Below are 26542 nucleotides of genomic sequence, written 5' to 3'. Positions count from 1 at the left end.
TGTGAGATGGTGTATGGAAGTATACACAACACATTTAGATCTATTTCAACCTTCCTAATGCCACAACCCTTTAATACAGTTCCTCCTGTTGTGGTGACCTCCAACCATAAAATTATTTTCATTGTTACTTCATAACTGTGATTCTGCTACTGTTATGAATTGGATGACCCATGTGAAAGGGTTGTTCGACGCCCCCCCAAAGGGGTTGTGACCCACAGGTTGAGAAGCACTGTATTAGTGGATCTTTCTACATACATACTTGCATCTGCTACGTATACAGCCATTTTTGTAGTGAAACAGACCGGAAGAACCCTCAAGAACTTGTCTTCATAACCAAATACCTACAGGAATAAGTGACTGGGCTTGAGGGCTAGGGAGTACAGTCTTGGGGACATCTAGGTCAATAGGTACAACATAATCCATGTAAAGAAAACGGAAATCCTCTCAACCAATAGGCAGCATCATGCAAATGGAGAAAAGATTGAGGTTGTCAAGGGTTCTATCTTGTTTGTATCCACAATCGCTGTTCATGGAAGCAGCAGTCAGTAGATCCAAAGGTGCGCTGCCTTTGGTCAATCTGCTGCACAAGATCTCTTCAAAGTGTTCAAAAGCAAAGATGTTCCTTTGAAGACTCAAGTGTGCCTGACTCGGGCCATGGAATTTTCAGTGTCCTCATAGGCATGTGAAAGTTGGACATTGAATAAGGGAAACCAAAGGTGGATCGAAACAGTTGAATTCTGGGGCTGAAGAATAATGTTGAGAAAGTAAGACAGACTGCCAAAATAAGCAATAAATCTGTCTCGGAAGAAGTACACCAGAATGCTCCCTCAAGGGGAGAATGGTGAGACATCATCACACCTGCTTTGGTCATGTTGTCAGGAGAGACCCGTGCCTGGAAAGCGGCATCGTCCTTGGTAAAGTAGCAGAACAAAAAAGAGGAAGATCTTCAAAAAGATGGATTGACACAGTAGCTGCATCGATTGGCGCAAGCATAAGAACAATCGAAAGGGTGGCATTGTTTCATTGTGTTGCACACCAGGTTGCTACGAGTTGAAACCTGCTCGATGGCGCCTAATAACAGTCCATAAAAATAATGTTCTACATTTGACTTTGGTGAGTAGCATCCAAGGTCTTGAAAGACCACCTATGATACCATGATTGGTCTCTTTCATTCCTGAGCAAAGAATACCAAAAACTAAAGCCTCAATGAAATAACTACTCCAAAGGCTTAATGAATCACATGCAGCACAGCTTCCGGAAGACTGAAAGCAGAAGAACTACAGAACAAAACTGAAATTCATAAAAATGTCCAGACTTACGGATCTGACCGAGACTGGTGGGTCCCCCAAGACTATGGCCCTTCAACAGTCTTCGAATGTAAAGCTGATCACACTCTGGGAGATGACCCCATGAATAACATGCGCCTCAGAACATTCAACTACGCAAGACCAAAAAGGCGGTTTTTACCCAAAAGTCAACTTTGGAAGTAAGAAAGGGACAGGAAAACCAGGCAAAGGGAACAGCGAATCCAGAGTGGCGGTGCTGACGTTATTGACTGGGAAATTAATGTCTTTGTAAGGGTTCTCCTATGCCAGCCACGGACACCTATGGAGAAGGGCCCGGTGAGCTACTTCTGCGAGATGAGTCATTGGAGTCCCTGTGGATTTTAATGCTCCTCTGACAAAGGTGAGTCACCCTGAGTCAGAATTGGCTCAACAACTGGTTCTGGTACTAGTTGGGCATGTAAGTGAACTAGATGCTAGTTATCAAAAATTAGGCGGAGTTTTCTACTAAAATGAGAACTCTAAAATCATACATATGATTACTAAATGGCTGGGTCAACTTACAGTGCGGGTCCTTAGACCAGGGCTGGCCAACCACAAATAAACTACTGAAACTGGGAGTTAGTGTTGAGAATTGTTTATAGCACATACACAATGCTGTGTCACCCAAGATCATCAGTCAGAGATCTGCCTTTGTGAACAAGGTACTGACCAGTGGAGCTGTGGATCAAGTTACAAGAGTTGTCTGTGATGTAAGCTGCATGCTAGTTAGTGTTTAAATATTTCCTTCTTTTTAATCTGAGGTATAGATTTGGGATGGGCTAGAAATTCATTTAAAAATCAGTTCCTTCAAGGAGCTGATACCAAAGGCTCAAGTAGAAAGCAAATGTTTTAAGAATGATGATGGCAACAAATGTACAAATGTGCTTGACACAATGGATGAATGGATGGTGATAAGAGTTGTACGAGCCCCCCAAAAAATGATTTTTAAAAACTCAGTTCCTTCCCACTTTATGAAGCACCATTCTGTATCGTGAGTACATAATAAATAATTCATATTGATATTTAAATAGTCTGTATATGAGTGTATCCAATGTAGGGGGTGGAGAGGAAAGCACCTCTCATAGCGGAGGCATTAGCACAGGTCTGTGAAGCCTCGACGAAATGTCTGGCCCTAGACGGTTCTGCAGTTTGTCTCCCTCACCCATGGTTCTGACAAGAATGTCCAAGACAGAATGTTTTTATACTGGAGATCCCAGCAAACCATCCCGTCTGGGCAACCAATTATGTGATCACACTATGAACATTCACTTAAATAGGGTCTGCCTATTTTTTAAGATCCTCATTATCCTGTCAGGTGTATTGAACATTATTTTTCCATTTAAATAATTTCGCCTTATCCTTTTAGACATAGGAAAACTGGGAATCATAAAGCCAACTCACAGAGGAACCCTAGGATGCTAGTCTAGGCAGAATTTTGAAGCACGTGGAGTCGCAGTGGCATAGCGGATAAATTAGGCTGATAGCCATGAGATCAGCAGTTTGAATCCAAGTGCTGCTTCATGAGAAAAGGGTGAGGCTTTCTGCTGTGGTGAAGAGTTACAGCCTTGGATGGGTTTACTCTGTCCCACAGGCCGCTATGAGTGCAAACTGGCTCAGTGACGGTGAGCTTGGAGTTTGGGAAGGTGAAGGTTTGCCACTTGTCTTTCTGGTCCCAGATTTCCACCCACACCACTTGTTCTCTTGCCAAGACCTTCTCTCGGGTGAAGGACCAGCTCACTCTCTCCAGAAAGTAGAACTCGCCAAACTACAGCCCCTGATCCATTCGGGCCACCATACTTTTTTTTTGTATTGTCTGTGAGCTAAAAGTAACTTACATATTTCATATTTTAAAAACTCAAAGATAAAATCAGCTTGTGTGACATGTGAAATTTAAATTTCTGTTTCCATAATCAGGTTCTATGGGCCCACTGCCATGTTGGCCTATAGCTGTTCACCCACAATGACAGAGACCATGTAAGCTACAAAGCAGAAGGTATTTAGGACCTAGACTTTTACAAAGACAAAGTTTTCTAGCCTCTGCTCTAAAGCCTAGCAATGAATTTTGGTAGAAAGGCAATGACCTTGCACTGTTGTTCCTATCTTACTGCCCAGGGTTCCTAGTACCTGTCACTCCCAAAACCAGTACTGGGTTCCAAGATCAGGCCCCTCCAGGACCTCTAGAATTCTGCCTGTTACACTCCATTTCAACATCTTGGTCTTCCTGGTATACAGGAACGACGTATTCCCTCTCTGAGGTGCGTGGTCTTCACCCAGGCTTTGGAGAGAGGTATGGCATTTGGTAGGGGAGCTGTACCATGGGAAGTGATGCTGGGGACGAGAGGGGCCTATGTTTTTACATGGCTCAAAGTTGTCACCTAAGCAATGTACACAACCTTTCAAGAGGACAAAAGGAATCTCTAACACACACCATTTTGTGGTAGTAGGCGTGCTCTTCTTTATCCACTCACCGTAGACAAAAGCAAGGACCCCTGATGTCACCCTTGGATACATGCAAGGGTAGTGGTTCCAAACCCAGGAGCAAGAGGAGGCGTTCTACCCCCATAAAGGTTTACAGTCTCTGAAACCCAAGGGGCAGCTCTACTCTGTCCAAGAGGGTCGGTCAATTGACTTGATGTTAGGTGAGTGAGCAAGAGAGTGAACCATAATCCCTTATGTGATGTATTAGAAATTCTAGTCTCTCTGCCTCTGGTTACAATCCCATTTGGGAACAAGTTTCTGCTCTGCTAATGGATGGGATTAAGGTGGGATGTATTGCATCTCCACCTTACTGGAGGGTGTGAACAAAGTCACCACCCTTTGTTTCCTTGGGAATATAATCTGCTGAAAGACAGAACCACGCAACCATCAAAGCCATACCAGTGCAGTCCAAGGCCATGAGTCCAAAATTAGCCCATATGTCCGATACCAATCTATAAAGTGCTCTTCAGACACACGAAACACATGTAATGAAGCCAAATTCAGAGTGATCACAAGCCACTGGGTAGAAAGTCTTTGGTTCCAGTGGTGTTGTAAGCATCGCAGCGCTGGCAGGGGTCTCACTGTGGCTTTTCCGGCTTCCAAGATCTGAATGTGTCCCTGTGGCTTGTCTTCTGCAATGTCTCCCAGGAAATAGCAGAGAGAGACTGAGGTGTCTTCTGCCTCCAAGGAAGAAGTACCAGATTTCCCAGAATTCTCAGGAAAAGGCCATGCCCACACAGAAGTCCCATTGGCTGTGTCCAGATTGACAGCCTAGACTCCACCCCTACACTCTGAATCCTTAAATTGACACCAGATTAGGTGACTGCCACACATGGGGACCATAGGATAGCACAATGGAGCCAGGCTGACACCAGAGGCAGAGGCAAAGAGATCAGGGGGCAGAACAGAGTAACAGCACCAAAACTGTGGGATTGTGAGGCAAAGTAGGGGACTGGTTTCCTGGCCCATGGAGGCAGAGGCCAGGGAAGCACGTGGCCGAGAAGCTGACAACCAGAGATACTGGGCTGAGGAGAGGGGTTGCCGCAGACCAGTTAGTTATTAGATCCTGACTACTTTCTGATTTGAGGTGGTGGGAACCTGCTACCTTCCCTAATCGCCCCCCTTTCTCAAGCGTATTGGCTGTGAGTCCTGTAAGGCCACTGCAATGCAATATCGAACCGACTGGAACATTATGTGTTGTGGGAAGAATGATTGGTGCCAGAATGGAGTCTAAGAAGGTACAAGACACTTCAGATACTTCGACCCTGGGATTAGAAGGAGTTGGATTCTCCCTCTCTGAGTGGAGCAGAGAATGTCAGAGATGGCCACGGTGCCATGTTCTCGGCAGGGAAGAAGAAAGCCATTCCCATCACACCATCTAAGAGGCAGGCGACTGACTCATCAGCAACTCCCATTTATTTTTTATAGATAAAACCTGAAGTCCGAGTTTGTACTGCATCCCCTTTGTGAATTCTCAGCTGTGTGGTGGCCCAGGATGTGAAAGCCACTGCTGAAAAGAGTGACGTAACAGTAGGAGAGAAGAGCTTCCAATTGCAATTGATGGAGGTAATCTTGTATCTGGGTTGTGTTCTGGGGTCATTTTGTTTTGTTTGGGGGAGGGGTTTGGTGAGAAGTAGGTGGGCTCTCAGTAGAATTTCGAAGTGGAATTTAACTAGTGGCATACCTGGAGTACAGCTGTCCGTTCCTGATACCCTCTCAGGTCATACTGCGCCACAATAAAGTCAAACAGAGGATGCTTCGGATATGTCCACCCCGGATATGACTGAGAGTGTATGCGGGAAACATTTAAAAGTCTGGTTGTCACCTAAGACAGCTCAACATCTCCTACCTTGCCTTTCTTAGGTTAATGAGGAGGGGAGGGTCTGCATAAGGAGCACTGGTGGCAGAAGGTAGTGCCAACCCCTTGGTAGCTTCACAGGAGCAGCAACCTGCTCCTATCAGGATTCCAGCCTGGGACACCCCCCTGCAGCCATTCTCATCTGTCATCCAGAGTTGCTCTGCATTGGCAATGACTGGACAGGGCACAAGAGATGCTCTCTCAAATTTTCCTCTCCAGGTGAATTGCCTCACTCACCAAGTGGCACCACCAAACCCCTTGGTACCCTCGGCAGCAAGTCGAAATATTATTCTTGATTCTTCCCTCTTCTTTACCAGCTACATCTGGTTAAATACCATGACCTGTTCATTTTACGCCTATGTGTTTTTCAAACCCATCTCTTTTGGTCCATCCTCACTGGCCCTCTTTCAATTCTTCACTTCTTTTGTAAAATTGTAGCAGCCTCTGAACAGAAGTTACTCTCATGCACCAGTGACTTACTCTCCTTGCACCAGTGATAATGCCCAAACAAAACTCCTAATCTGGCTCCTACTAGAGGTTTCACGCCTGGGTCCTATAAATTGCTGTCACACATTGAATGCTCTAATTACAGGAAACTTCTCTTAATGCTTTGAAGGCACTGTTTACTCTTGCTACGAGTCTACACATAACCTGCCTTATGTGTAAAATTTTCCAAATCCACCCACACCCTCTTTTTCTGGATAACCCCTACTAGATCATTTCCTTAAGGTGTCAACATAAGAGTCATTTCCCCCAGGAAGCCTTCCTTGGCTGCTCTTAAACCTATGCAGGTGAACCTGGTGAGTGCTTTCCTAAGGCCTCCCCTTAGACCTGGAGAATCTGTCTCAGAGGATTCACTCCATTAAAGGCAGAAAAGTGTCCTTTCATGTCCACATCACCATTAATGTCCTCCATTGGATACAGACGGTGGAGAGTGAATGAGGGCATCCTCCAAGCTGCCGCAGATCATGACCTGCAACAGAATACCCACTCTATCCTAGCTCCCGGGGACCATCTGTAGGAACCCCCCCCCCCGGGCTCTATCAAAATAATGCCCAGGTTATAGGGCTGAGAATTCCTCGAATCATTTCTTTCCACTGTGGCAAAATACAGCAGGCAGAATGACCCACAAAGGCTCAAGTCTCCATAAGAAGATCCAACAGAAGGTGATGGATAATGGGTCTAAGTATTCAAATCTGCCCACAGTCCCAATTGCTTTGACACCTTCATATATGAACAATGCTGCATGTTGAACTGCTGAACTTCATCAATCTACAACATCTATGGCTCTCTAGGGTGGGCTGCGATCCAATCATTATCATAAAGCAATATTTAATAATCCATCAAACACAGGAGTCTGCAAGTGGTCTGAATATCGTACAAAACAAGTCAGAAAGGGCCCCTGACACCCAGGGCTTTACAGTCTGAAATAGCCATTGAAGTTGACAAGCTAACGGAGCTGTACAGAGAACGGTACACTTGACAAGCCCCACGACTTAGGTACAGCGGTGAACCCCAGATCTTTCAGAGCACTGAAGGAATGGAGTCCATCTCCAATCAAATAACCTAATACTATCAAACTGACTATTTACTGTATTCTTCCTGGAAGAAACGCACAGTTGGCTTACATAAAGCTCCATCGTAAAGGAGCCTCGTGATGCTATTTCCCATGGAAACCACCACCTGCGAAATAGCCTCCTTGATTCTTAGATGCTGGGGGGGGGGGGGGGAATGAATAGTCAGTATTGTTTCGATCGGTGATACAGAGAAAACTGTGAGAGTAGGGAACTCAACAGCAGTGCCTGCTTCCAGGGCCCACATGTTTTCTGACATTGATAGTGCGTGGTCTTACTATCACTCGTTTTAGTGGGATATACTTGAGGAGCCCCGGTGGCATAGCGGTTATGCACGGGGCTGCTAAGCACAAGGTCAGCAGTTCAAAACCGCCAGGCACTCTGGGATGAAGAGTTACAGTCTCAGAAACCCCTAAGGGCCGTTCTACCCGGTCACTAGGAGTTGGAGTCCTTCCTTGCCTGTGCGTTTGGCCTTTGGCTCACTTGAGTTTTCCTTCTCTTACAGTTTCACAGGTTCTGGCTTTCCCTGTCGGGATCCTCACACACCCAGGCCCCTATTTCAGCCTGCTTCCCCTTCTGACTTCCTTCCATTTGGGAATTTGGTTCCAGGGGAATTTTCTAGGCAGAGACATCAGGAATCAGTGGAATTAAAATTGCCAAAATGGCTGCTGAGTCAGAGGTGTTTTTGAAGTTCTGACAAACATCTACACGCTCCTTGGTTAACACCTTCCCCTACCAATGTTGCAATCGTGCTTAAATTGTAGCTCAAACGCATGGAAATTACAGGTTCTTGTGAAATGACACTTGCAATCATAATCCATTTCATAGCGATGTTCACCCGAGGACTTTTTAAAACAAGTTACAGCATTTGTGCCTTGAATATTGCCACGCTAAGTCCCACGTCCTTCCACGTGGCATACAATGGAAAGCTGGGGTTCCCGGGGGTGTCTGTAGGATCTGAGGATATTTTCATTGCCACATCAAGCATAAAATATTGATGAAACAGTTCAGGGAAAACAGATTCCACTCTTCTTCTTAGCCAGGGACCGAATATCAAAGCGATACCATATGCTGTGTTTTAGAAGGGCATAGGAGTAGTCCTAGAGGGACAAGTGGGGGATACTTTGATCTAGAATATAAGGATGACTGGCATGCATTTCAAAACCTTGAAGGAACTTAAAAACTGGCCAAATTAGTAAAAAGGAATTTAAATACATACAAGGGGGCTTTGAAAGTTCATGGAGAAATTCCCATTATTTTGTTCATACCATTTTTCCAGGAACTTATTGAAGCCCTCTGATACACACACATACATACACATGGTCATATGACATAAAAGATATGGTTATGGAATTTAGTTTAGAGAGCTAAAAAAATCACAATGAACACGCATCCCGGACTGAACATTTTAAATTCTATCACAAAGAGCATGATCAACCAATGAATGGTGGCTAGGGAGGAAGACTGGGAATGTGGTGTAGAGTCAACATTTTCCAGTGTTCACAAACTCAGAGGGCCACCAGAGGGGTCTGAAACTCGGGACTGACCTCACTGGAAGGCATGTGCCCAGGGACTGAAAGCCATGAAGGTTCTCAAGGCATTCAGGCACCCTGGGCAAGTATGCCTCTCACTGCAGGGTCATACACTGGCCATCTAGATTATGCATCATTTCTTTGGATTTAGCTAGCCTCCCCTTTGTCGGAGTGACAAGTTTGGGTTTCCTCAAGGGCAGGACCAGGGGGACTTTTGTTTGAGAGGCCATGAAGGCTCCCTTAGCAACATTTTTATGAACACCATCAACAAATAGCAAAAAGAAAACATTGTTGCCGCCCCAATTTTAGACTTCCCCATGCATGGCACAGATGTATGTTAAGGGTAAATATAAAATACAGAAAATGATTATTTTCTTTTTTACGATATACCACAATTTGTGCATCCAAGTAAATGTGGTTCTCATGAAAATAATCCCCTTGGTGGCTGTTTTTCACTGGGTGTGTGCTCTAATTACACTTGCAGTGCTCAGCGCGCTGATCCTCAAAGCACTCTTGCTTCCCTCAGCCTTTCAAGCTGCCAGTGTGCTCGTTGGAATGAAATACATGAACTTAGGTAGCGCTTGACTGTGGAAAGTGTATCATGAACGAAGGAGGAAAGAAAACTATCTTTTCGGAATGGATTTGATTTTAAGATATAATCCAAAGTCAGTTAAAAGCAAGTCCAAATGAGCAGGCTGGGCCATATAATTTTTTTTAATCTAAAGGGAATGATGTCTATAAAACAATGACTATAAAGCAATGAAGGAGTCCCATTGGCACAATAGTAGGGACTTGGCTGCCAACCAAAAGGTCAACGGTTTGAACCCAACCCATGGTTCTATGAAAGAAAAGACCAAGCAATCTGCTCCTAGGAGGATTGTCCTCGGTGGGATAGTTCTCTCTGGCCTCTCGGGTCACTGTGCATCGGAATCAGCTCAACGGCACCCAATAACATCATGCCATAATGAGGTTACATATCGAAGCTAGCGTACACTGGTGTACATTTAGCACCCATGATCTGTCGGGTGGAATAGGGTAGTCAAGGAAGCCCACTCCCAGTCACCCTTGTTGCCACGCTTGCTGTTACAGCTGGAGCTGCGGGTGGAGGTCGGAGGAATAAGTGTCGGTGGCTACGGATGACATTGAGAGCTTAGTGAGAGGAAGGCAGCAGGGAGGAAAAGGAGAGCACGCAGCTCCACCTGCCCTTGCACTCACCTGAGCATCCAGAGGAGACCATGCCCTGCAGCCCCTGCTACTACTGACCACCTGCCCACTGGACAATGCTTGAAAGCCTGTGCACAGAGCTATGTCCCCTGCCTCACCTCCCTGTATCTTATCGTGGGTTAGTGCTGCAAGACTCAGGGCCGGGGCCTTTGAAACTACTAGAGAGAAATAATAACAAAAAAGAAATCTGTTGTCTCTTAAAACACAAACAAACAAACAAATTAAACACGTTGGGGACCAGGGCTGTGTATGCAGCTGGATATTGCCTGAATAGACATTAAATGATGCATTCCTGCATTTCTGAAAAGAAATTACCAAACCATTTTTAAAAGAAATTAGAAAAACAAAAACAATATCGATTCAAAACACCTTAGTCAAAGGGATGATATTTGCATTAACATCATTTTTTATTTGTATTGGCAACTATATTGAACTACTGTTGTATACACATTCTGTTGTATACACTCTAGTATATTCATTTCTAAATCTCTCAGTACACAGTGTTAGATAGTTACAAACGTATCCTAGATAACCTTATGCTGAGACTTAGAATATGCCATTCTGTTCTGAATTTCCACCTTGTGTCTTAACATTCTTTCTTCATTGGCCCTAAAACTGCCTCATCCTTTTTCCAGGGAATGACTCAAGTACAACTCAAGCATTTAACCACTGTGCCACCAGTGTCCCTTAGCCATTGGTACACATATGCAAATGCATCCCAATGGGATATGAGTCATAAATCCTATGCAAATGCATCACCTCAATTGTAAAAAACTTCCTGTTACATAAATATTGCTTTCATAAGATCTTCAACCAAACACACTTGTTTTCCATGGTATTCATAAACTACTTAAGATAATTGTGGTGACATTCTTTTAGGTTATTTTATATAAAAAAACCGACTCATGTGTTAGCATTATGACAATTCAGAGTCATTCAAAATCTGCGCTTAACATAAATTCCATGCAAGATTAAGAAAACACTTTGTTGTTGTTTTTCCCCCTAAACTGTATTCCTACAGCAACAAAATGTAGACAATGGGAAAGACATGTAATGTCAGCACAGAACACAACAAATTCACTCCTTGCATGTTCAGAAAGTTTACTACTAAGTCATTCAACAGCATCCACGAAACCATATGATTTCTTTCCTGTATCGCTCGTAAGGCCATGTGAGAGATCTTGTCCAAATTAAATTCTCACATAACTACTGCCATCGAGTCAATTCTGACTCATAGCAACCCTATAGTGGCGGGTCTGAACCATCAACCTTGTGGTGAGCAGTTCAGTGCCTAACCCACAGTGTCACCAAACACTCCCCACGCACCGCCATGAAACAGATTCTCACTCAAAACGACCACAGAGGGCCCTGTGGGTTTCCCAAACTGTAACTCTTCACAGGAATAGAAAGCCTCATCTTTCTTCTGTGGAGCAACTGGTGGTTTCAAACTGTAGACCTTGCAGTTAGCAGCCCCACACATACCCCGCGGCACCAGGTCTCCTCACAGTGCTACCAAAACCAAAACCAAATTCACTGTCACTGGGTCAATTTAGACTCATTGAGGCCCTTATTAGAGGCGAGAACTGTCCCTGTGTGCTTCTGAGATGGCAACAACTCTTTACAGGAGTAGAAAGCCTCGCCTTTGTCCCGAGGAGTGGCTGGTGGTCTCAATCTGCTAAATTTGGGCTGAGCAGCTCAACAGGTAACCACTCTCCCACCAGGGGACCCAGGTCTCTTTAAATTCTCATCTGAAATTCTTTCACTGCCCGGAAGTCAATTCCTATTCAGATGGACCCTACAGGACAAGAGTACAATGGTTCCTATGGGATTCCAAAATTGTAACTCTCTGTGGGAGTAGAGCCTCCTCTTTCTCCCAACAGCGGCTGAACTGCTGATCTTGTGCTTAGCAGCCTGACCAAATAACTCACTACCCCACCAGGTCTCCTAAGTTCTCACCTAGGCCCGTTAATTTCATGTATAGACTGATAATCACAAAACTGAATTCACCAAAGATGAATCAAGATATACCAAAGGGGTGTATGGTAACGAATTTTAAAACAGGGTAAATAAGAATAATAGGTTAACATTTACCGGGCTAGAGCAATAACAAGCACATTCCCAGCTGATTAGCCCCTATGACTGGATCGTATGAGACACCAAGTCTTAGAGGTCAAGTCACAGACACTCAGAGAGGTTAAAGAGCTTGCCTTGTGTCACACAGCTACTAAGCAGCAGCTCTGGAATTATGGATCAAAACAGTGTAAACTCAAAGCTTCCTGCCACTTAGGAGAACAAAGCCATATGGGCTTACCCAGGAGGAAGTTGATAATCACCAGAACTTGAGATGATCTTCAGTTCCTATTTATAGTATGAACTTAAGTTTTTTGAAAGCACACACCTATTCTTAGAGCAACTTGTTATGAAATAGTTTGGAGAACTTGTTGTGAATGAGTATGCTCTTAACAAATTTAAGTCACCATTGTAATATCTTTATTTCCCCATCACGCCGAAGGCATTTTTGATCTACACGAAAATGTCTCAGTGATGAGATAAAGGGAGGGAAAACTTACTTCGATAGATCATCAATCATGTACTTTAGTTGTTCTTTGTACTTCAAACTCACAAGCACCCGTGTAAGTTCATTCTTTTGAAAAGTGTATTTCCACACAGATCAGCATTTAGAGTTCTCAAAATGTTCTACTGAAGAGTCTACGTACTCATCTGCATTCTGATTGGGGAAATAGAAACCAGCTGCCCTCTGGTCAATTTTGATGCAGTGAACCTGTAGGACACAGGAGATCTCTCCCATGGGGTTTCCAAGGCTACAATCTTTATGGAAGCCAACTTTCTCATCTTTCTTCTTCTGCTGGTGGCTTCGAACTACCGACCTTTGTGTTAGCAGCCAATGCAGCACTTAACCACTTTGCTAAGAGGGCAACAGTGATTTGGTGAAGAGGTAGAATAATAGATCTCTAGGAAAGCCCCTTTTATTGATGGAGTAACCACAGACACACACACACACACACACACACACACACACACGGAGTGATTCCAAAGAACAAAGTCCTTCTCTCCCATCCACAGGGAGGAGCTCTTGTTCAAGGCCAAGTGGCCACTCTTTTAGTACCTGCCTCCCAGGCTTCTCTGCACTGGCAGAGACTAGGACATGAGAGAGAAGTAAAAGCCAGTCGCCCTCCCCACACACACACAGCTATGTGCATTTTGGTAATAGATTTGTCTTTTCTGATACTTCAGTGTGCTGATTCACAGGAGAAGAGTGAGTCAGGCCATATCCCATGAGAGAGCAGTAGCTATTCATTGATATGAGTGTACTGAAAGGATCCAAAGGGATTCAGTCTTCAAAGAACACTTCAGACTTGAAATGCTCCATCTAATTATGCTTTGCCTAAGACTCTGAACTCTATTTTTAAAAGTCTCATTAACGGAAGTTTGCAAGCTTTGATAGCTCTTGACATGCAAAGTTGGATGAAAGTACCATTTGTTAAATGTGAGCTGGATAGATCTTTAGTATCTATCCTCGTGGCTGAACATCTGATCCTTCTGACTCCCTATTAAAATGAATAGCCCACCAAAGTGGCTTTTTCGAAAAGAAAAACGATTTCAAAGGATGTGCCTCCATTCATAACAGGAAGAATAAGGGAATTGTGGCCAATAGTGTTATGAGATTGACTCTCGGTATCCCAACAATCAAAAACTTTAAAGCCCATGCCGCCGCTGCCACCCCAAAGAAAGAAAGAAAAACGCAAGCAACCAATGCTGTCTGCGCGCCTCCTACGCGCCAGTGGGTCGTGGAGGATACACTTGCAAGACAGGGACAAGTTTGCAAAACAGTGGGCCGAAGTTAAAAATGTGTTATGGACACTTCACAATTCATAGTTTCTAGAAAATCAAACAGAATCATTGCACAAGAGCCCATGTGAATCTCGAAGACTGACTTTGCCTTGCCAGGAGACCACCCTCCTGGTGCTCGCTAGCCCAGCAATTCTTTGGGTCATCCCAGCATCCCTTCCTCCATGCTTTCTAGTACATTCCAGGGAATCACCTTTTCATAAGCATGGTGCGCTAGCGCATCTCTCCTCCGCGCGCCCCCTAGCCCCCCAAATGACTCCTCTTTCCCCCAACCCAGCCCGTGCACACGCCCCCACGCCCGTCTGGGCACGTGTCCTCCCTCAACGCGGCGAGCCAGCCCTCACCTGAAGAAAAGTTTGGAGATGACGCTGGCCTTTTCCAGGGGCGACCTCTGCATGGTCCCGCGGGGCGCCCGAGTCCCTGCCGGGCTGGCCGGGCTCGCGCTCCTAGTGGCCAAACTCGCCCTACTCCGCGCCGCGCCGGCCGCTCGCCCCTTTTTCTCCGACCAGCCCAGAGGTCACGTGCTCCCGGCTCCCCCCACCCCCACCCCCACCCCGTACCCCGCACACCTCCCTCTCCCCGCCTCCACCGGCCGGGTTAAAAGGCGAGCGCGGCGGGGGCCGGCCCCAAAGGTGCCGCCGCCGCGCTACACCCCCCCCCTCCCGCCCCTGCGCGCAGCGCCCCAGCCGCTCCTTCCTTCCCGCCCCCCGCCGCCCTGCGCTCCCCGCCCGCCTCCACCTGCCAGCCCGCCGCCCTGCCCCGCGCGCCTCCGGGCCCCTCCGCCCAGCCTTACCAGCAGCTGGGGGCCCGGAGGAGGGGAGCCGCCCCCGGGAGGCCCCCGGACCCCCCGACGAGCCAGGTGCCTCCGGACTCCGGCCCCCCACCCCCCGCCACCTCCACCTGCCCGGAGCCTCCCTCCCCCGCGCTCCAAGAGCGTCACTAGCCACGTCGGTGGGGACGGTCGCAAGGTGCATTTGCAAAGCGGGTGCCGCGGGGGCTGCGGGCTCTCCAAACGCAGCCTTGGCGAGCCGGCCGGGTGCCCCTGGGCGCTTCCCGGGCGCCCAGCGAAGAGCCCCGGGGTGCCGGTGTCGTGTGGGGGGGAACGGGACGCCGAGGGGGCGGCACTTGTTTCCCCACCACCACCCGTGTGCCCTGCGGTGCCCCGCTGTCTGTCCGGCTGGCATTTTTTGAACCAAGGGTTGGTGTGCCCTCAGGCTACGCACCCCAGGCGTCCAAGGCGCCCAGGGTTTGTGTGTGCGTTCTCGGGGCGCCAACAACGACAAGTAAACTGTGAGAACGCGCCAGTCCTGCGCTGGATCTCTAACCTCCGCAGGGGATCTGGAGGAAGAATGCAAACCACCAGCGAAGGCTCCAGGTTCACGCCCAGAAACACCGCCTTCAACAGACTGCGAGCACCAGGGCTTTCCTTCCAGGGCATGGGAGCCTGGTACTCTTGGGGGTGCTGCGTGGATTGAGTGCTCGCCTGGCCCGTTTTCAAGGAGCCAAGCTGTTAATTCATGGACCCTACTGGGTTGGAGCATTTGCGCACTGAGTTTGAATTGGAAAGAAAAAAAATGAAAGTTTAAAACATTTCAGTCTGATTACCTTATTGCCTCCCCATCTCAGGCGAGAGTGTTTACTTGCGCATTAACTTCTTATTGACTTACGGTCACTCAAATGAAGTACAAGTAAAATGTGCATTTCGAAATGACAGGCGGGACTATATATTTCAATTCATGAATGCATTCCACGGGCTTTTAAGTTCTGCTTTGCAGTTCAATACCACTTCTATCTGAAAGTAGTTTTTTTAAACCTTTACATTTGATTATTAAATTTTGACATTGAGGGGGGAAAATAAGAAAAGAAACCAGCAAAGAGGTAAACCAACAAGATCACTTCCAAGAAAGAATGGCAGCATTTCGCGGCCCCTCGCTTGCAATCTCATACCGTGTAATTTCCTTTCTCTTTACAGTGACTAGAAAACTGGGTTCTATCTTTACTGTTGACTTTTCCCAGGTCTGTCACTTGACATCACTCCGTCCAAGTCCCCACCCCCATCCTGTGGTTTGCTTTATAACTGTTCATATGACCTGTCAAATGGAATACACACATTTTGAAACGAATTAGTTGTCAGTTCCTCTTTGATATCAAAGGGCAAATGGCAACATGGGGATTAAGATCATTAATGTTAAGTCATTTGGTTCCAGAAGCCCCTCAGTATTTGCCAATCAATATCTTTCCTCTGGAAAGAATAAACAAAACAATGCCCTCTCTGGAGTTATTATAGGCCAGCCATCCCTGCATGCAAATCTTACAACAAAGATGTCTACAGATGTCACTGTCCTCATTCTGGAGTGAAGGAAACAGATAAGAGAGTCGAAGTCAATGGCTGCAAACAATTTAGCAAGGATTCAAACGGGTGTAATTCCAAATCATGGATCTCCCATCACTGCATGCTACTGCTTCCTATCAAATGATCTTTTAAGTATTTATATACTGTCACTACGCAAGACTTCAGTCGTTCTCCTCATATTAAACCAAAACAAACAAGCACTGCCATCTTAGGGTAGTTTCCACTCAGTGCTAAACTCCTGTGTTACAGAGTAGAACTTCTCCATAGGGTTTTCTTCTCTCTAATTGTTATGGGGCAGATCACCAGGCCTTTCTCCTGCGGTGCCTGGTGGAAACTGTTTCCACCCACTAGAGACCTTGTTTCATGAAACTCTAACTGTTAGGCCTGATCAAGAAGGACACGGGAAGCCAGAAAGGGGAGAACCAAGTCATTACTGAAGTTATATGTTTTTAATAACCAATAAGAGAATTCTTCTCACAAAACACTACGGCCAAAGCTCCTGTTGTCCTAAATAGGACTGTGTTTTTCAGAACTTGACCACTTCTACTCAACCAAGCAGATGCATCCAAATGCTATTCAAGATTTGCATTGGCATGCGTACCTAATGTGAGATGCACACTTACCCTCATGGGGAGTGTTCAAAATATGCTGAAGGCCCTGGCTGACGTCTTAAATGCGGCTCTGAGATGTCAGACGTAAGCAAGAGACTGGTGGACTGTGGCAAGGATGGCAAACGTGCCCGGAAGCAGGGACTCTTCTCACCTCACCAGAGTTCAGTGTGATTATTGGCTAAGTGCTGAACACGGTAATCGATTAGCTTGTCGGGGAATTAGGTGAGCCGGCATAGAGCAGCCTGCTATAGTCATGGGGCTAAGCATAATGATTTCTTCAGTTTCAATTTACAGCTTCAACCTAGAGAATTGTAATCACACTGAATCCTTTGATAACAGCTTCCCTTTATCCCCTCTCTCTTCCCTCCTACCCCCAGGAACCCTTATTATTTTATTATATTTTATTATTTGCTGTATCTTTTTTAAACGTTTTATTAGGGGCTCATACTACTTTTCTCACAATCCATACATGCATCAATTGTGTAAAGCACATCTATACATTCATTGCCCTCATCATTTTCAAAGCATTTTCTCTCCACGTAAGCCCTTTGCATCAAGTCCTTTTTTCCTCCTCCCTCCCCGCTCCCCCCTTACTCATGAGCCCTCCAATGTATCTGTTGAGGCTGTAACTCTTTATGGGAGTAAAAGTCCCCTCTTTGTCCCAGGGATACAGAATTAAACAGTATGTTCGCCCTTCACACTCAGAGCCTACTGAGGGCCAGAACAAGTTTTCTAGGGAAAGCTCCAGAGTGTGGTGGAAAGCGCCTGGGCTTCGAGGAAACGAAAAGCTAGGTTTCAATGCTGTCACCTCCCCGCCACTTCCTCAGCGATGCAATCTGGAATAGGTGACTTAACCTTTCTGTATCGCAGCACCCTGTTCTGAAAGTGAGGTTAATAATATCTGCCTCAGAGGATTGTGTCAAGGGTCTCTACTTGGGCACTGGTGATAGATGATGCTAAATTCCCTTTCATTTGAGAGGTTGTTTTGTGCAATGGTGGGTTGTTTTGAGGAATCCCCACCTCCCTCTTTCATACCCCCACCCCCAGTTGTGACCCCAAAGTGTCTCCAGGTAAAGCCAATGTCCCCTGAGGAACAGAACTATCCCTGGTTGAGAACCGCTGAATGACATAAAGTACATGTGCTACATACAATGACATAAAGAACTCAGAACATTATAAGCACTCTATTGGAAACGGTCCTTGCCCATTGGTGATAAAGTGGAAATTAGTGTGTAATTGCAAAAAAAAGGCATGCTGGGAAAACCATCTTTGGAAAAGCTGTCAGAATTCTCTTGGGAACATGGGACTTTCTCATTCTCTCTGAAGTTGTTTGCTTGGATCTGGACCTGAGGACAACAGGAGATAATTAGATATGCTTCCACTGTGCAGTCATTCTGATCTGGAGACAGAATTATATATAATTTAATGAGAGAAATCTCCTTGTTCCTTTTACACTGAAATGGTGATTGAAAGATCTGGGGTTTTGTTGTGGCTGATGCTTTGGTTTCAGCTTATGGATGTCAGACAAGACTCTGAAACTTGCTCTTGAACCTCCAAAACTCTCCAAAGAGCTGGGCTTCAAATGGATGCCATTAAATCAATGCCAATTCATAGCAAGTGCTTCGTGTCCTCTTTGCTTCCAGCAGGCAAGTTTGGGTCATTTGCATAGCCCAGGTCATTAGTGACTTGTTCTCCAATCTTGGTGCTGCATTCTTCTTCCCCATAGAACTTCCCCCAAAGGGCAGGGAGGAACTGCCCTTGTGAGTTTCTGAGAATGTTACTCTTGATGGGAGTAGCTAGCCCCATCTTTCTCCCATGGAGTGGCATGCAGTTTTGAACTGCTGATCTTGCAGTTAGCAGCCCAATGCATAAGCACTACACCGCTAAGCCTAAGGTGGAAGGCAGAAATAATGAAGTAAGACTTGAACCGAAGGGTGACTTTAGAAGACATAGTACTATAATGAAACAGGAAAAGAGCCAGCATTGGAAAATCAAACAAGAATCCTCAGCCATTCGCAAGCTGAAGAAGAAGCCCAAGTCTTAAATTGCAATATGGAAAGATTCTGTGGACAACATATTGGGCAGCACAAGAAGTATCAAAAGAAGACAGGGTGAACTAGAAGATAGAAGGAATACACAGAGTTACAAGGACAATAAGAGTTGGTTGATCTGCAGCCATCGGTGAAAAGCAAGTCTACAAGACTTGATGGAATAGCAGCTGAAATGTTTTAACAAATAGTTGGAAGTATATGCCTGGTTTATGCCCCCAAAAATTGGAAGGCAGCTACATGGCCAACTGACAGAGAAAGGTGATCCAACAGAATACAGAAGTTATCCAACAATATCATTAATACCATGGACAAGAAAAATTGGGATCAATATAACTTAAAGTACTTGTAACCGTTCATAGACATGGAACTACTAGAAATTCAAGCCAGATTCAAAAGAGGGCGGACGTGGGACCAGAGATATTGTTGCTGGTATCAGGTGAATCTTGACTGCAAGCAGAGAAGAGTAGAATGCTTGCCTGTCTTTTATGGTTTAGGCCAAGCTATCAGACTGTGTAGATCAAACAAGATTGTGGGTAGCATTGCAAAAGAGAAAAAAAGGTGGGAAATTCCGGAACACTTAATTCTACTTATACAGAATCTGTATATAGGCCAAGAAGTGGTCATTCAAACAGAGCAGGGGATAATAGACCATTTAAAATCAGTACATATATGTGCCAGGGTTGTATCCATTAACTGTACGTATTCAATCTGTATGTTGTGCACATATTTCAAGGAGGTGGAATACATGAAGAAGAATGCAGCACTAAGATTGGAGGACAAGTCACTAACGACCTGGGATATGCAAATGACCGAACCTTGCCTGCTGGAAGCAAAGAGGACACGAAGCACTTGCTGATGAAATAAAAAACTACAACCCTCAGCATGAATTACACGCAAGATAAAGTGTTTGCTTAAAAGACACTCGCCCAACTGGCCCACTAGGCTTCGTGATGGTAAAAGACAGAAGGTAGTGAAGCTAATAAGGATGTCGCTTTACTTGGATCTACTGTCACCATTCATGGAAGCAGCAATCAAGAAATCAAAGGTGTATTGCGCTGGGCAAATTACTGCATTAGACGTCTCTAATTATTAAAAGGTAAAGACGTCACGCTGAGGACTAAGGTGCACCTGATCATATCCAATAACCTTCAAAATGCCAAAGCTGAACAGGATCAAAAAGACAAAACTAAATAAGAATCGATAGATATGAATGACGGTGTTTACAAAGACAATTAAGGCATTCCACACACTGTCGACAGAATTATTAAAAAAAATAATAATCTGTCTGGAAAGAAATACCAAGAAAAGAAAGAAAGAAAGAAAGACAGCCAGAAGTGAGGACAGCGAGACTGCATCTCACATGCGTTTGACCTCGCACTTGGTAAAACCGAGTCGGCAGAGAGGAGGCGTTCCTTCAGCAAAAGGGATTCCTCCAGTGACATGGACGACGGGTTTCAACAGAGCTCATGAGGAAAGGGCAGGGCTGGGCAGTGGTTTTCTTCTGTTGCACAGGGCAGCTCAGTGGGTTGGAGCTGATCCATCACACTAGAAAACAATGCAATGTCAGCTCATCACCCGTGGTATATTCTTAACAATGGTGTCTGGATGGGATTTGAGTCTTCTGCATTGTAAAAATTGTATTCCCGTAAACCATTTCAGTCTCAGAAACCCACAGAAGCAGTGAACTAAAAAGTGTTTAAAAGAAAGAAAAAAAAGAAAGAAAGAAAGAAAACAAGTTCTTCCTGTGAGAAAAAAACGTGACTTTCTTCTGAATCCAACCCACAAATGTTTTGTAAGAAGCGGAAAGTAAAAAGTAATAATAATAATTTAAAAATCGACATTGGGCTAAGGATACAGTAAGCTAGACGGAATTCTACTACAACTCCCAGAGGCCTCTTGGTCCTTGTTGTAGCCAAAGCTCTGACAAAGCAAAGCTTTAGGTTCTCAAGCCCGAAGACAGTTACCAACATCAGTGTCTCCTCTATTTGTGACAGGTCCTCTTTGACCCCGCCAAACCCCAGCAATGCCCTATGCCCCCTCCCGCTCACTCTCACTTCTGTGGACGTTCTGCACAGTCTAGGTTTTAGGACTGAAAACCCCTTCTCAACACGCCATTCCGGCAAGAATTAAAATTAGACCCCCATGCAAATAAGGTCATTCCATAGTCACCAAATTGCCAGGTTGGGAATAGAAGAAATGACTTCTATCAGGTAACTTTTAAAATATTTGAATCATAAGCAGATTCCAGGACTACTGCTTCCTAATTTTTGTTTTTGTGTTTGTTGTTGCTGCTGTTAAGTGCCGTCGATTCAGTTAGGACTCATATCGACAGAACGAAAGACGGCCTGTCCTGTGCCATATTCAAGATAGCTCATTTGTGCAGTCATTGCGTCAATCCATGTTGCTGAGGGTCTTCCTCTTCGTCACTGCCCCTGATGTTACGAAGATTGATGTCCTTTTCCAGGGACGGGTCTCTCCTGACAGCATGTTCAAAGCACATGAGATGAAGTCTCGCTATCCTTGCTTCTAATGAGCATCCCACTGAACTTGTTCCAAAATACAGTTTTTATTCTCTTGGTAGTCAATGATACTTTGAATACTCTTCAATAGCACTGTCATTCTAATGCGTTGATTCTTCTTCAGTCTTCCTTAGTCCCTATCCAATGTTCACAGGCATATGAGGTGATTGAAAACACCACGGCTTGAGTCAGGCTTTTCAACACTAAAGAATCTTGTGCAGCAGATTTCCCCCATGCAATGTGTCCTTTGATTTCTTGACTGCTGCTTGGATGAGCAATGGCTGCGAATCCAAGCAAGATTAAATCCTTGACAATTTCAGTCTTTTCTCCTCTTGTCATAATGTTAGCTACTGGCCCAGTGGTCCAGGATTTGGGTCTTCTTTGCATTGAGGTGTGGTCCATCCTGAAGGCTGCCATCCTTGATCTTCATCAGCAAGGGCTTCAAGTTCTCCTCACTTTCACCAAGCAAGATCGTGTCATCTGCATATCACAGGCTGTTAATAAGACTTCCTCTGATCCTGGTGCCGAATTCTTCATATAATCCAGGTTCTCTGATTATTTGCACAGCACAGATTGACTACATATAGTAAGAGGACACATGTGCACACCCCTTCCTTGATTTTAAACCATGGAATGAATATTCACTTGTTCTGTTCACCCAACTGCCTCTTGATCCATGTACTGAGAATGTATAAAGATCAATGTCCTATATGTTAATGAGAAGATACGTACTGGTGTTAAATCAGGCAATCATATGGCTTACTATGCCAGGAATTACAGATGGAAGAGGGATGTGGAGGAAAGGACATCACAAGATCTATCTTGAAATACAACGCTGTCTGTGATATTATCTGTAGACAAGAAAATCCAATCAGTACAACTATTATTCAAATGTATGCACTAACCACTAAAGCTAGTGAGGAAGAAACTGAAGAATTTCACCAACATCTTCAGTCTGAAATGGATCCAACATCCGATCTAGATCACTGTTGTTAGTTTCCATGAAGTCAGCCACAAACTCATGGTGACACCATACCCAACTGAACACAACCCTGCCCAGTCCTACACCGTCTCCATGGTTGTTTGGGGTCAGTTGACTGAATTTCAGAAATCAAGCTCCAGACCTTTCCTCCTCACCTGTTTGCCAAAATGGTCCTGCTTGACATCCTCCAGCTCCACTAGGGGGGAGAAGAATCCAGCTCTACATCTGCTCCAAGATGATTCCTGAGGCAGAGGCCAGCTATGCCTCCACCCTCCAACCTTCTTTATCCGATTCTAACACCAGCCTTCCTTCCCACAGCACCTTATAGCTCTGCTGAGTCCAATCATCCATTGCAAACGGCTGCACAGAACTCACAGATGCACTCGTGATTATCGGGCTTATTAGAGATGTTCACAGGTGACTACACAGCATCAGAGATGTTAAGAACGCAATTCTTTAGTTCCTACGGGCATCGCTTCTCAAACTGCCTGCCGACACTTCTCTCTCATCTGCAACCTCTGCCCCAGCAAGTGGTAAAAAGACCCTTTCGCGATGATAAATATGCAAAGGACCCTCCCCACTCTTCCAGCTTTACTTGCTCAAACATGGTAGCTTTCCTTGCTCCCAGAAGCACACTGCTCTGTCTAGTGCTCATCAGGACACTGCCCCTGCTCCTGCCCCTGCTGCCTCTCTGTGCAGGGATCTTGGGGTTGAAAAGACACACTCTACTTGGAGCTCTGCTTTCTTGAGGGGCATAAGCTTTCCTATTCCTACTTATGAGCTGGCTCACTGTATACACACCAGAATGGCAAACCTGACCAATCCCCTCATTTGGTGGGCATTACAAAGTCTAGGGATAGAGGAGCCATACCAAGTAATTTCACATCAATGAACTGTCTTAGCTAAGAGGTCTTCTGTAGTCTGTGTACCGTCAAAGGAGCATGCAAGCCTCCTATGACTTGACCAAGAATTGAACCAGGTCTTCTGCAATAATTCTGCCACTGAATCACCCATTTTCACTAGTTCATTAGAAGTTGGAATTCCTATAAACCCTGGGTTTCAAATATTGTATGTGAATGCCTTGATTATACTGCATTTCTTATTTTGCTTATTAAAAGCATTATTTGTAAGTGAAAATGTATAATAGAGCACAATTCAAGAACCCTGAATAGGTTCTTCTTTTTTCCCTAAAGCAATCTGGAAGCCAGAGGGCAGGAAGTAGCTCAATCTTCTCTCTTTTTCCAAGAGAGCCCCTTCGTCCGCAAGGCCAGGCTCAGGCATATGCGGTGCAGCCGTCAGGTCCAGCACCCCGTCAATGCAGACTCTTCACCCAAAACAAGGCACACTCCGCTCCCTGTGCCCTGAGAGCCCACGGGCGGGTGACTTGTCTTCCGTTTCCTGTCAACTGATTGGTATGCCTTGAATACTAATGGGGAACAGAAACCTTGAACCTCCCTGCACCTGAGTAGTGCTTAGCACTGTGGGAACGGAGTGACTGACAGCCCCCTGGAGGAGAGCCAGGCATGGTGGAACACCCAGTTCCAGGCTATGGTCCTCGTGGCCAGGCTCAGAGCCAGACACCAGCTGCGAGTGCACTACGATGTCTTTCAAGACCCAGTTTTGTTCATGATTGTAATTGTCTTTTGGAATTTTTAAAAATTAATCACCTATCAAAGAAGGAAACAAACGACTCTTTGGAAATGATTTATCTGATCCAAAATGGGGTGGGAAAGAAGAGCCACTGGATTGTAAAATTCTCTTATGTTGCTTACGAAAGTAAGGTTGTTATATGTTTGTCTGTTTGTTAACAGAAGCAAAATCAGTTCAGATCTAAGTATCCGGGAGGGGGGGGAGGGGGGTGGTATGTTGGCATCTATCCAATCCCCCTCCACTGCGTAAGAGGAAGGTGAAGCTGTTTTCCCCTGGAAGGATTTGCTGCTAGAGAGCCTGATTGAAGGTGCTCAGAGTCCCGAATCAACCTGATGGCAGTTGGTTTGGCTTTTCCAGTTTATTCAGTCACCTAAATGGGGCCTCCTGCAAACCCAAGTAAAAACTGAAGGCATGTATGTCTGCATAATTCAAGATAAATGAAATCGCTTCGGTCATCTGTCTCTGCAGTCTCTCATAATGAAATTTAAAAGATACTTTCCGTAGCGGTGTAAGAAAACAAGCCTTAGATGATCTCATTTAAGAATATTCTATCGATCAGCCAGGATGGTGTAGAGGTTAGGAGCTTCTCCTCTGAGTGTAATTTGGGGGTTTCTCATTTGTAAAATGGAGAAATCAAGAGTGTATGGGTTGTTCTGATAATTTAATGAGCTGGTGTAATTAAAGAGTGATTTTTGCCTTACACAAGATAAGTGCTTAATAAATGGTGTGGGTGTGAGGGTGTGTGTTTGAAATGTCATATCCCAATGTTAGTGGTTTACTAAATGCTGAACTGCCTCTTAGTTGATTTATTTTACATGGATCAGTAAAAGTGTATAGGAGAGTTCTTTATGATGACTTAAATGTCTGTCTTTTCTATCAGTTCTACATTTTGTTTTTGTACTGAAGTGAGATGACTTACTTACGCCTCTTCTATCTACCCACCAAATGATTGGGTAGTAGTACCATGTGAGACGTGTAGAGGACTCTAAGTTAGGGTTTAGTCAGTTTACCATTCCCATGGCTATAAGAGATCCTTATCAGAAGCAGGAGGAAGACAGAGTCCTAGGACCATCAAGAAAGAACAGCCACCAGCTGGGCAGACTGAACAAGGCAGAAACCAAGAGACCACATGGCTCAGAGCCTGAGGACCCAAGAGAGATTTCGCTGCTCTCTGAGAAGAGCCATTGGTTTGGACTCATGGCTGTATCCTTATTTTTTTCTGATCCTAACTTATGGTAGCGTGTATCTTCTCTAATCATCACGAGTGTGGTCTTGGAGTTCAGAGTGGCCATTGTAATGAATTATTGAACCCAGCCAGAGAAGTGGAGTGTTGTGGAAGGAAAGATTGGTGTCAGAATAGGGAAAGGAAGGGTGGAGGGTGGAGCCATGTCTGACCTCTGTCTTGTGGCAATAGACCTCGGGCTGATGTGGAGTTGGACTCTCCTCCCTGCCTAAGCTGAAGGTCAGTCATGGCCCCCATGCCATTCCCTCAGTTTACTGATTCCCTACCAAAATAAGGGAGAACAAAGCCCCATTACAGATGCGCAAAAGATCTGGACAGATACCATACAAAAGGAGCCATACAGATGACAAATAAGCAAAAGGGGGGAGAATGCTCATCTTCATCTGTTAGAAAACTAATCACCATTCAAATGATGAGATGGGGATACTTATCTTTTAGAATAACTAAATTCAAAACTCTGACAATATCAATTGACGGGAATCTTTCAAAAGCAGACAAGAGTCGGATCAAAGAATCTCCAAGTGCCCAAACTGAAACACTTTAAGCCACAGAACAAATCAAATTGTATTGAATTTTAACCCAACGAGTAAAATCTATATCCAAGAATCGATTCTGACCAAAATATATGACTGGCTAGAGTTGACTCGACCAGGCTCCTGTGAAGAAGAATTCTAAACAATGTGCGGGCTGCACTTGGTGACTTTCTTTCAATGAGAACAGTATGCAAAGGGGCAGCGGGAAGTAAATGGACAGAGGGGAAACCTACGAACACCAGCTCAGCCAGGAGATGAAGGTCAACGCCAAGAGGGAGAGAACGCCGACCGTGGATATGATGTAATAAGAATGATGATTTACCTCTGGAGTCTTCCTCCTAAAAAGTCATAACCACAGTCCAATGATGAGAAGAATATCAGGGAAAAATCCCAAAGAAGGCGCTCTGGAGGACGGCTGACAAATACTCCCCCTTGGACTTAGAGCTGTCTGCGCAATGCTCACTCCGCGGAGTCCATTCCGATGCGCACCGGCTCTGCAGCACTAAGGAGAACTCGCTGTGTGGGTTTCTGAGACGGGAACTCTTTATAGGAGTAGGAAGTCTCATCTTGCCTCTTTGGGGCACCTGGCAGTTTTGAACCGCTGACCTTGTCGTTAGCAGCCCAATGTGTGACCCACTACCCGACCTGGGGCTCCTTGCAAAAGAAATAAATGTCTGAGAAGTTCACAGCTGGAAGAAAACGAAGGAGACCCAACAACTAGATGCACTATGGTACCTGG

General features: G+C 45.2%; 1 protein-coding gene across 1 annotated transcript in view; it reads right to left on the bottom strand.

The window, feature by feature from the left end:
* Window positions 1–14068, bottom strand: part of CFTR (CF transmembrane conductance regulator) — a 177175-nt gene extending 163107 nt beyond the window's left edge. The window contains exon 1 of the mRNA XM_075557370.1: window positions 14055–14068. Within this exon, the coding sequence (XP_075413485.1) occupies window positions 14055–14068 (14 nt within the window). The remainder of the gene's footprint in view (window positions 1–14054) is intronic.
* Window positions 14069–26542: the final 12474 nt, after the last annotated feature.

Source organism: Tenrec ecaudatus, chromosome 9 (assembly GCF_050624435.1).
Source record: "Tenrec ecaudatus isolate mTenEca1 chromosome 9, mTenEca1.hap1, whole genome shotgun sequence".
NCBI lineage: Eukaryota > Metazoa > Chordata > Mammalia > Afrosoricida > Tenrecidae > Tenrec > Tenrec ecaudatus.
The sequence above is the reverse complement of the archived record's forward strand: the minus strand, read 5'-3'. Positions and strand labels throughout refer to the sequence as shown.